Consider the following 12794-nt stretch of genomic DNA (forward strand, 5'->3'; position numbering starts at 1 on the left):
ATGCATCATGATAGATCTGATATTGGGTGTCTTCCGTCCATATCTTATCCATATTTTTGATAATAAAAGCATATTATCAATGCTAAACGCCATATTGGTCTCCCAAGGTTCTATGGAGAGGTCAGAGGTTTGTTTCGATCTTGTCCAGCAATCAGAAAACGATCCGACACTTTGTATCCGCTTACGTATGCCACACATAATCTGGAGAAAACTGCACAGTGATTGGCCTAATCCTACTGTATCTATAGCTCTTTGTCATCGGTAGCGCCTCGTGTATTAGAATAAACTCTGGTAGCCCCTATAATAATAATAACGAGACAAGGATAAATCAGGAGACAGTCTAACAAGCAGCAGGGCCTCATATTGCTGCAGGCAGAGCAGGCAGGAGAATCAGGCCCCTCTCTGAAGTGTCAGGACTGTGATGTGGCCCTCTGCAGCAGCGCAGATAGGAGCTGCTTTGCAGAATGGCACAGATAATGGGATACACAAACAACTGCAAAACAAAAAACGATGGGACTTTTTTGGAAAAGTGTGTCCATTTTATAAACTATAATAATTACAATGTTTATTTTTTCACTTTCTGATTCCCAACACTTGGGAGAAATGCTTTCTACAACAAAAAAGCTTGTATATAATAAAACCTCCATAATTTCATACACAGTTTGCTTTCATAACATAATATGCCACTGGCAAAACAGACTGGAGTAGATCCTGAAATTGCACCTCCTATATTTTGAATCGGGAATCAATTTTGAATCGAGAATCGATTCTGAATCGAATCGTGACCCCAAGAATCGAAATCGAAATCGAAACGAATCGTGAGATACTGAAAGATTCACACCCTTAATTAGCTCTGTAGCTACTAAAGTTACAGTTTACTGTGCTTATTTTAACTTTAATGCTTTGTGTTTACAGTTAGATAATGGCATATCAATCAAACTATGTATCTACATTTCATACTTACAAACAATATACAATTAATATACATCAAAACATTTAACAAAGTGCACAGGAGTTATTAACATAAAGCTCGGCATTTATAATGAAGCGGGAGTCTCTTTGTACTACATTACTCACACAGGTATTATCATTTTCCAATATGGCGGAGCTTCATTAGCACTTTCACCACACAGTAAACTCCACAGAAAATAGTGACGCACTCTTTAGTATTGACCCACACTGTCTAGCTAAGCTCAAATATGCATCTTTAGTGTTTAAACACGATACTGACCTGTAAAAAAAGGAAAAATAATGATGCAGAGGAAACTTGATGCCGTTCGTCTGGTCGGTCTAGACAGAATGGCAAGGAGAGGACCTACATCATAAAGACAGTCCTGTGGCTCCAAGCACTCTGCTGCCATCTAGTGTCTGCAGGGATGCACATATATTTTTGACTTGAAAACTAGTCAACTATCTGTACCTTGTGCACTTACATCATAACTTGAACATATTAACAAAATTATTTATTCACCAAAAATTGTGACCACATATTTTATGGGCGTCACACAGACTACATACTGACACAGCACAGTGTAAGGCGACAGGGCTCAGTCTTAAAGAATGAAATGATTATATTCTAATCCAAAGTCTCCGCAAGCTCCTTTCCAAATGAAAGAATAGAGAAACTGTTCAATCGGTCAGTGAGCAGAGTCACCATGTTGCTGGTATTGATCTGGTTAGCAGTGAAAAAAACAAGTGCTCTACTGTGCAGAATGGAATAATAATGTCTAAGGAGAAATTATTAATTAAATTAACTTTTTAATTATCTTTTAATTTGCTGTTAATTCATATTTCTTAGGCTTTGGCTGGGTGTGGCAGCTTTAGATAGACAGACACAATGGGGCACACCCGCTGCTGCTTCCACAACATTTTTGCACAAATTCATTAAATAAGGTGACGCTTGATATAAGTAACTTAATATATGTATATTTTTAAGGTATAACACACCATTAGACTGAAACTAATGTACTAATAGCATGTTGAACCCAATTCGGCGCCAGTGGCTACAGCGTTCATCAACAGGAAAGTTGTTCATTCATTCATTCATTTTCTATAACCGCTTTGTCCTAGCAAGGGTTGTGGGGGTACACCCTGGACAGGTCGCCAGACTATCACAGGACCGACACATACACGCACAGTCACAATCACACCTAAGGGCAATTTAGAGCCACCAATCAACCTGAGCTGCATGTCTTTGGACTGTGGGAGGAAGCCAGAGACCCCGGAGAGAACCCACGCAGACACGGGGAGAACATGCAAACTCCGCTTAGATGGGCCCCTGCCCACAGACTGAACCCCGTTCCAACCTGGGTTTGAACCAGGGACCCTCTTGCTGTGAGGCAACAGTGCTAACCACGACGCCACCGTGCTGCCTGCCTAAGTTGTTTTAAAGTATTAAATCACCACTGCATTTGACTGACTGACAACATCTCATATGAACAAGTATTATAAAGACTTGGCTTATGCACACTGGGTCTATCACATACCTGTTTACCAAATCAGTTGCCATGGAGATGTGAAAGTCTTTTCCTTTCGGAGAGAGAGTCTGGCTGCATCTTAGAGAACATATAGTTCAACACACTCCCTTTGACTCTGATCACAAGCACTGGCTGTTATTTCAACTGAAAAAGCACCTGGTGTACTCTGATGAAGGATTACTCGTTGGAGGCTGAACTCGTTCCATTTGAAGAGGACACGCTGCGCAAACAGAGACGCTGTCTGTGGGAGAGAAAAAAAAGTTGATGTGAAAAGAATATAGATTGGCAGACGACGATGTTTAATGGTTGCCATGACATTTGAACAGGCTATGAAACAGATTTATCTCACACAGGACATTTGCAGGGTCATGATGGGCTGCAGTTCAGAGTGAACAGCTCTGACTCTTATAAAACACTTTGAGCTCCGAGCCACGCTGACAGACACCAGGCTGCAGCTTCCTCAGTCTGTGATGAGTGAGATGATGATTAGATATTTGTCAAAATGAGTCCTGGCAGAGACACACTAACACTTTATGGATTTTCTTTTTATTTCCTCAAAGCCAGAGGAAGAATCTGTCATCTTTTCAGACCCCTCCATCCGACTGAGAAAATCCTTTTTTCAAACGCCGAACAATTCCGCAAGCTTGATTTGTAATCACCATCTAATATCAGCACATCTTTAACCCTTTTAAACCTGAGCAAATTGGTTTGATTTCTTTCAAAAACATGTGGAGAAGGCAACAAGCAAAAACGAATTAGTCAAAAAAAACAAAAAATGAAAAATGTGGGGGGAAAGCTCAAAAACAAACAAGAAAAAACTTAAAAACTGCTGAAAAAGAAAAAAAAAGTATTTATTTTATATATTTTTCTGTAACTTAATTTTTAATATAAAATTATTATTATTATACATTTAATTTTTTTTTTATATCCTCACGACTTTTTTAAAGTTCATTTTTTGGTAATAATATTGTCATCTTTTACTAATTTCTAGTAACTTGTGGAACATTGCTTGCCAAGTTGGTCATTTCCTCTTTAACCGATGCTTTAAAGCCAATTTTCTCAGGTTTAAATGGCTCAAACAGCTTGTGAAAGCCGTCTGAATGCAGCTCTAGAAGACTGATGTCGATCCAGGTTCCAAAGGGTTAATTCAATATTAGTTATTTCTTTCTTTCACGTCAGCGTTGAAGGAAAGGTGCAGTTTGTTTGTGGTGTGAAAGAAAACGAACCAACTGCAGGATTTTATGTCAGCAGCAGATATATGATTTTAGCACTGAAGTTCAGTCTGCTTTACAGAACAGCTCAGTACAAAACAAGAGACTCATCTCATGCTCATCATGCAAGCACTGTCCAAATGCAAAGCTGTCTATGTAAAAGTTCATTGCCAAAATGATTTGAATTAAATCCCCATGAAGAAAGGTAATGCAAGAAATGATTCTACCTGAAGGAGTAGACAACCCTCGTTGGGACCTATTATTCAGCGCACTGATGTAAGACTCGGGTTAGAGGTCAGCGCATGTGTGTGACAGAGAGAGATAAATTACAGTACAGAGAATGGAAGTGAAGGAGCATGGCAGGAGGAGAAGCACAGAACGGAGCGTTGAAAGTTAGAGGACAAGATGGTACACGTGTGCTCAACTTATTTATAGATTTATCTTCCACAGTCTTCATTTTAATCACGGAGCTCTGTGAGGAAAGAGAAAGACCTGGGGAAATTAATGTGACACGAGCAGAGCTTCACTGCTGTGTTTGGTGAACCATCTTTGATTCTCCTTTTTGCTCACTGTCTATCAATGGCAGTCAGAGCCACACAAAACATTTTGCACACTCTGTCACTCTTCACCGAGAACTTCTTGATGTGTGCCTGATTTACCGTCTGTGATGCTTGAAAAGCTTCAAAAGCAGACGCGTCGCTTGTGATTTTGGTGCTGGAAATGTATTCAGTTACAGTTCTGCCCAGGTCTGCTCCCTGGTTGAGTAGAACTCCACACATCACTCACCCCCAGCCGGAGCCCAGCCTCTCACCGAGCCAAATTTATGTAGAACTCACTCTGTTCTTGCTGGTTTCCCCTCTTGCCTCTTTTCTTCCCGCACCGTTAAAAATACATTTTATGCATATTTTAGAATATGTTTGAAAGATTTGTTTGAAATAAAAGTGGGCCATAAACATGTTTATATATGTGTAGCTTTCATTCACATAATGTTAAAGATAAAGATGAAGATAACAGAAGATCAGAATCACTTTTGTTCATTCCTGTGGGGAAGTTAAAGCAATCGGTTGAGAAATATTAAACATGAAATTACAACACATGGACGTATGGCTTTAAACTGTAAAAATGAAAAGTACGAAATATGTGAACATCAAGAACACAGCATGAAGCACATCTTTTGATAGCATGCAAGTCAGACAGACATCTTTTGAATATCACTTACAATTTCATTTTTATGTAATTTCTTCATATTTTGAATGACAGCACTTATGGCTGGCCGATATTGCTTTAAAATGATATCACAATATTTTTAGGCTACATCGCGATACACAATATATATCTGGATATTTTGAAATCTCCTCTAAACTACTGTAAACTACAAAAATACAAAATTATTAAATGAACTACAGTTACAAATTAAGCAGCTACTGCCATAGAATAAAGTTACATAAAACTATTGTTTAACACTGATGTTATGTTAAATAAGAAAATAATTAGTAAATTAAATTACTGTTATAGAAGAGTTAAATAAAGTATTGTTATAAATGAATATATCAAAGTGGCGCCCATGGTGCTTTTATTTGGAAGGACCCGGCTCATGTCGGGTAGGAAGTGTCGATGTTTTTGCTGTGGTCATGAAGCTTCCGGTCAAGAGTCGGGATGACCATATTAGTAGAAAGATAAAGTGTACATGTGATAAGAGGATTCATCCACTGCGAGCTGGAAACTAAAAATTAAAAGTGATCCAGTTCAGAGATTGCAAAGATTTCCAAGTTTCACTGCTGCTCCGTGGTCACAAAATGTGACTAGATAGTTGCAATCAGAGCTCTGCAGATAGAAAAACACAAAGCCTCAGCTGCTCACACTACCACCACTTCCACTCATTAGGTTGGATTGCCCTTCTTCTTGGTGTAGACGCCCCCTCGGCCACATGGTACAGATGCAAAGAGTTATTAGATAACATACAACTCACTGCCTGTTCAAGGCAGCAATCTTATTTTACACCCCTTCGCTGTTTCCTGCATATAAGGAATAAGATCTCTGATCGAAGCGTTGAAGAATAAAATTAGGAGTTTTAAGTGCAGTGTGCGGATCATTTGTTTGATGCTTAAAAATGCAAAGGAGGCATATAAAAGGGACTTCATGGTGGCTCAATAGTTCTATCTCTGTGAAAAAATTGGTTATTGTTAGCATAGGGGAAGAACTGAAGGACAGGCTCACTCCAAACTCATCACATGGTGCCGCTCTGTCTCAGTGACCTTCTGTATCTACCTATGACATTTTCGGTACCATTCTGCATTAGCTGTTCACATTCATGGATTTTGTTACAGTGATGTCAACAAATGCACGTGGTGGGATGACGCAGCGTATTACCCTGATGCCACAGCATACAGAAAGTAGCATAGTAGCATAGTCTATTAGTGCACTCGCAGTCCTTATATTACATGGTTACCCGCAGCATTATCACCTGATGCTGTTTAAGCGTTTCATGCGCACATGGCTGGTTCTGTCTGGTCGCATTCTCACGTAACGCTGCCTGTGTGCTTTGCATGTAGACCTTCTGGCCATCTGCCAGCATACAATAACAACACCAATGAATCTACCCGACCGTGTTCTAATCTGATGCTGTCTTGCCGCATTCAGGTTGGATGCAGAAGGTGGTTTTTGGCATCATGCTTGTATGCTGAAAGCACTAACAGAGCGGTGCTATTTGATGAATTCGGAATGAGAACGGGTTGGTGCTACCCCTCTCTGACAAACACCATGAAACAGGACAGTGTTGTCAGCGGTTACCACCTTTGTGAAGTGCAGAGGGATGGCGATTTTCTGGCCAGTGGGATAAACATACAGGCACTCACATGCAGCTGGACCACCTTCCACAACAATGAACACAGAAGCTGAGACTGCAACACACACACACTGCTCAGGACGCTCTTACGCTTCCATATCTTTACACAGCTTACAGCTGTTTGAGGATGAATGTTTTGAATGTCCTCCTTTAATAAATAAGGCTGATGATATTCTATAATTGTCATTATGAAAAGACCAAAACCAACACTGAATGTATCTACCAGCGAGCAGGCTACTGTGTGTGTATCCAAAGCCTGATTAATGTTCTCTCAAAAATGAATGTCATGGTCTTTATATTCATTTTATTTTTTTCACTTTTCCAGTTCTGAGTTGAGAGGCGACTGCATTTTAATTAACCTGAGATACAAAGTCCATTGTTGATTATCAAAACAGTATCTGGCAAACTAATCGACTAAATGGACATTGGGATGAGATTGTTTTGTCGACAATTTAATTGTCAACACTGTTAATTAACAATTTAAAGTAACGATTGTGAAAGATCCCTCTAACCTTTGATATGTGCATCCTCTACAAGAGGAAAAAACAACAAGATTTATGGGAAATGTGGTTTTAATACAAAGACATTTTTAGACCTTTACTATTAGACAATGAGTGCTGATGAAACCAGACTATCACTATTATTCGGACGATTGCATGCTGATGTTTAAAAATGATGAAACAATCTGCTCTCCCATCTTTTTCCCCACTCTCAGCATCATTAAGAATTTTCATGTCACTCCAAATCCCTATAAACCATGTATTGAAACACATGTTCCCATAAGTGTAGTGTGTGTGTGTGTGTGTGTGTGTGTGTGTGTGTGTTTGTGTGTGCGTGCGTGCGTGTGTGTAAATGTGTGTCAGGCCTGAGAGCTCGGGCGCTGAGTTTTATCTTCAAACATCTTTATGCCTCTGAGAGTGTTGGCACAATGGAGATCTACACGCAGACACACGGCTGTCGTGTTATTCAGGGTGGCGGGAGGTTTTCTATGAGGTTCAGTGTCTCTGTGGATCTCCCCCCAACAACATGCAAAGGTTTGCCCTCCTTCACTACCACTGTCCCAACACCTTCTACCTGAACTTATTTCTAGTCCATCTCTTCTTATCTCTCCTGTCTCTGTGCATCCTCACCTGGTCCAGCATTCGCCTCAAAAAAATGTTGACACTGTACATTTCTGCAAACCATGAATACATTACATTTATGTTTCATAAATGACTTTGTCATGAGGAGGTGGAGGGGCAGGACAGAATGCAGACAAATATTCCAAACCAACAAAAAAAAAAAGCAAGTCATTGCTATGTTTCCAGCTTGGTTTTTTAAGGCTTTTTTGGCACCAAACATGAGTGTTCTGTAGCAACAACATCACTGTTTTTCCTGCGGCTTTTTAGGCACCAAAATGTATTTTCTATCATCCCATTGCTGTTATGTTGCTGTTATGTTATCTAGTGACTTTTTTTGTGCCAAGCATGAATGTTTGTAGTGACCTATCCCTGTGTTTCCAGTGGCTTTTAAGCACCAAACAATATTTTTTATCATCCCGTCGCTGTTTTTCCCGTGGCTTTTTTTTTTGTTGTTGTACCAAACATGTATGTTTTGTAATGACCTGTCACTGTGTTTCCAGCAGCTTTTTTAAGCAGCAGATTTTATTTTTTCATCTCACTGCTGTTTTTCCAGCAGCTTTTTGGGCAACATGTTTTGTAATGACAAGTGACTGTATTTCTAGTGGCTTTTTAGGCACATAATGTTGGTGTTTTGTGGTGTCCCATTGCAGTTTTTCCAGTGGCTTTTTAGGGACTAAACGTGGGTGTAGCGACTTGTTACTGTGTTTCCAGAGGATTTTAGGCACCAAATGGTATTTTGTATTATTCCATCACTGCTTCTCTATCAACTATTTTGGAACCAAATGTGGATATTTTTTTAGCAACATGTCTCTGTTTCTAATGGTGTTTTATGCACTGAACATAAATGTTTTTAGCATCCCATCACAATTTTTTCAGTGTTTTTTTATTTTGGCACCAACCATATTTTGTACTATTCCATCACTGTTTCTCCAGCAGCTATTTAGTGTTTTTTTAGCATCCCATCACAGTTTTTTTTACACAGACATAGTTGCTTTTCCAAGGGAGATTGTGCCCCCAAAACCAGATAGTTTAAATCAAAACATGATCTTTACCCAACCATACCCATGTGGTTTTTGTGCCTAAACCTAACCACATGTTAACCAGAGTGTTGGCTCAATGTATCCATCGTTTGCAAAAGTGTACAATGCCAACATTTTTTTCAGGATGCTGGGTTGCCTGGTCTCTCTGGCGACTGCTTTACCCTTTCCTCTGTTATACAAGCATGTCAAATTATTCCTTCCCCCCTTCTCCTCTTCTTTTCCCCTGCTGCTCCTGATCACCATCTGCCATGTCTGTGTGCCATGTGGAGCCTCACCAGTCTCCATCAGAATCCCTCCCTCAGCATCTTTTCCTTTCCCCTTTAAATTCAAATACGGAAAGGGTCCCTCTCTTGGGAATGTCACAGATTGTTTGTCACTTGCTCATCTGATTTGCTTTGTTGATAGAAATTATAAATAGACTGATGCAGAACTCCGATGTTTTTCCTGTTAGGAACTTTACCTTCCTTCCTGTGGCCTATATAAGCACTAATGAGGTTGATTTACAGAATAACTTGTTGTTTCCTCCTTCACTTAGAGAGCAGCTGGGAACAGATGTGGTACAGAAGGACCTACAACCTTTCTTTGGTCTGAGCTCTTTATTAGTCTCTTCAGTAACAGAGTTGTTTGGAATTGTAGGAAGTTTGCTGCTTTGGTCACATTAGCCACATGATAAGACAAAAGTCTTGGCACAGAAATCAGCTGTGTACATGCCAGCACATTATTATCTGAAAATGTTTGTTATCAGTGTTGTCTAAAAGTAGTGGAGAGTTATTTCAGTTATTGTTCAGAGAATTGGTAAAACAGAAACAAACAATACATAATGCACTTGTCGAGGCCGACGTTTTCCCTTTGAGATGCAATTAACTTTGTTTACACTGGAAGGGAGTCAAGTTAGCCAGACAGCTTAAGTTTTGTGCTGTTAATTTATAATAAATTCCACTAATGACTGAGATTTTGTTTGCAACACTTGTGAAAAAAAGATAGAATAATAAACAACAGATTCTCATCTCAAGTCATCAATGTTACCGCTTTGCAGTGGACCTCCGCATCTACATATTATGCTCCATGTATCACTCTGCATCATGTGGTTATGTTTAGGCAACACAAGCACATGGCAACCAACACCGGGACCTCTACACACGCACATGCTGGCACAGATGGTCAGCATTTCATGTCTAGTGGTGTATCATGCAGATGTGACCAGTTCTGTCCAGTCACATTTGTACTGTCCGTGTATCATGCTGCTGCGGCAGGTATGTTCTGGCTGCCCTGTGGCGTATAATGACACCACAAACAGTTCTGTCCGGCCACATTCTCATCTGACGTCGTCCAGTGGCATATCATGCAGCCACAAAAGGTGGTGGCTTTTGGTGTCATGGTCTCAAGCTGAAAGGACTTAAAAAACATCACTATTTTCTGACTTTGAAATGACAATGGGCTTTTACCAAACTACACTATGGAGTGGACTTTTCATATGGTAAAGTTTCCACTGCATGGTATGACTCTGTTTGACTAAACTCGACTCAGCTTTCATGCCTCCGTACTGGCAGCAGCCAAGGCTGAAGGCATTATATTTTCAGGTTGTCTGTCCACCTGTACATATGTCACATCCTCATGAATGTGATATGTTAAGAATGTCTAGAAGGAATTTTCTTTTTTTTTTAAATTGGCACAAATGTCCACTTGGACTCAGTGATGGAATGGTTAGATTTTAATGGTCATACATCAAAGGTCAAGGTTACTGTGACCTCATCTGTGTCATTTTTGTTAACACAATATAAAGGACAGCTTTTTTTCTTTTTTTTTTCAAATTTAGCACAAACATCGACTACACAGTACCCCCTCAATGCTGGTGCAATTTGTAGCTGATTGTCCTAGCATATGTCATATGACTTTTTAATTACTCAAGCTACAGCAACACATATTGAAACAGCGACAACTACTCTGGAAGAATAAATGTAAATGATAACACGAGCACAACACTAGAACTAGCTACTAGCACTAGCTAATCAGCTAGCTAGCTCCTCAGGGCTCCACAAAGAGGTTGTGATCAACAAGTTGATTTTATATACGTTAAAGAGTAAAATAGGCTTGGTTGTATGAGCTTTCCCAGTGACCAAAAACACGCTTTCTTTTTCCATAATCATTCATCTTTTTGTCTCATTTCAATGTTTTTATTTTTAATTATTGTTATTAATTAATTTATGTATTGATTCGTTTAGTAATTTTTTTAATTATACAACTTTGATACCCAGGTCATTCTAAGCCAGCCGGCATGGGTAGGTGAGGGGAGAGTTAGACAGAGGGTTAACTTTCCCTTTGGGGTGTCAATAGCAAAAAAAAACTGAAAAACACATGGGCACATATGGATGAGTCACAGCCATGTATATATGATTTATTATTATACTCTGCACAAAACAAAAGCAAAATTTGATCATAAAAACTTACCATTCTCCATCACGGACTCCAAAAAAGCCTTTGGAGAGTCGAGACCACCCTGCCTCCCATCTGTGGCCATAAATTTCATCCATCAGGTGAAACCATTTCCAGCTCTTCCTGCTGGGACCACTCTAGTTGCTGTGGTCTTTGATGGCTTAATAATCACTTTCCCTTTTTTAAAAAAAAAAAATGTTGTAACCATATGTGACCAACAGTGTAGACATGTCCTGGTATCCTTAGCTTATTAACTCCCTTTAGCTCTCCCTGGATCTTTTCATCCACAGCCAGGATAAGGAGACCTTGCACCTTTTCAATTGATCTGGCATTGTTTTGCATGCTGCCAATAAATGTAAAAAAAAATGCGTCTGCAGTTGCTGGTAGCTTAAAAAAAAGTAGTTTTGTAAGGGAAACTGTGTGATAGAAGTCGCTATTCCAGTGGAGATTCTTTAAGCTCTCAGTGGTCTGCAGTGTTTTAACTCCACCTTTTAGTATCGGCTAAGAAAGGTGACTTTTGCTGTTGCGTCGAGCTGATCTGCACCATGCAGTGTAAAAATGGCATATGAACAGAGGACAGATGACAGGGATGCCATGAACTGAATATCATAGACAGTGATTCTCTGGATGGTACGCATACCTACAGTAAAATGGGATAGAAGTAATGACATAAAATACAGAATCCAAAAAATACACCTGGACAGAGCTAGAATCAACATGTATAATAAATAATATATTATGCCAACTAACAGTTAAAAGTTGCGTTTATTGTCTGCAGCTATGGAGGAGCTGGACGGGGATGAGGTCAGAGTGTCCTCCAGGGGACGCTTTGCTGAGAGAGACATCGTCCAGGTAAAGTTTATTTTATGTACACTCTGCCCTGTAACGCTCATTTGTCGCATCTTTGATGTTCATCAGCAAAAACCTGCATTGAGCTGACTTTGTTCAGTTTCAAAGTTTACTGCATAGACAGAGACATGACACACAGAACTGATTCTTTGTTTCAGTTCGACATTCAACTTAAATAGAGACCCACATGAGATTTTTAAACAAGAAAGACAGCACTGAAAACTGCAAAACAAGAAAAATACTTTAAAAAATACTTCAACGTAGGGTTGATGTTTTGTACATATTGACTCTTTTCAATAACAGTAATTATAAATAATACTGTTTGTCATATCGGTAGAAATCTGCATGTTGGCTGGCTCCAATATTTCATTTTAAAGCCAACACCTGCAGATACCAGTGACATACCGATAATATTGTGCATTCCTAATAGGAATTACATTGGAAATATACAGTATTCATATTGGAGATTATTTATTTCTGCAGATTTTAGTAGCAGATTACAATTCTGCATCTGCTTTTTCGTGATGTTGCTGGTTTCTACTTCTGTCTGAAAGTAATAGACTATTTTTATAATATAATGACAGATTAAATTCCAAGAAAATTTGAATATGAAAAATAACTTTAAGAAAGACAACAATTTTGCCATATACCCTAACTTTCTTTGCCCATCTCACTTGATAGCCAAAAGTTCAAAGTATATACGTATATATGTGTGTGTGTGTGTGTGTGTGTGTATATATATCTATATATATTCCAATACCGATGACAAGCTGATATTATCTTGCATCCCTACTCTTAGCAAATGATTCCATTTTTCT

At 39.2% G+C, this 12794-nt stretch overlaps 1 protein-coding gene across 1 annotated transcript in view; it reads left to right on the forward strand.

Annotated features, from left to right (window-relative positions):
• LOC121949536 (copine-9-like) overlaps window positions 1–12794 on the forward strand; it is a 246154-nt gene that overhangs the window by 228708 nt on the left and 4652 nt on the right. The window contains exon 19 of the mRNA XM_088082828.1: window positions 11906–11979. Coding sequence (XP_087938954.1) covers window positions 11906–11979 — 74 coding nt within the window. The remainder of the gene's footprint in view (window positions 1–11905; window positions 11980–12794) is intronic.

This window comes from Plectropomus leopardus, chromosome 2 (genome assembly GCF_026936395.1).
Source record: "Plectropomus leopardus strain MGB_pleo_1.0 chromosome 2, ASM2693639v1, whole genome shotgun sequence".
Classification (NCBI taxonomy): Eukaryota; Metazoa; Chordata; class Actinopteri; order Perciformes; family Serranidae; genus Plectropomus; species Plectropomus leopardus.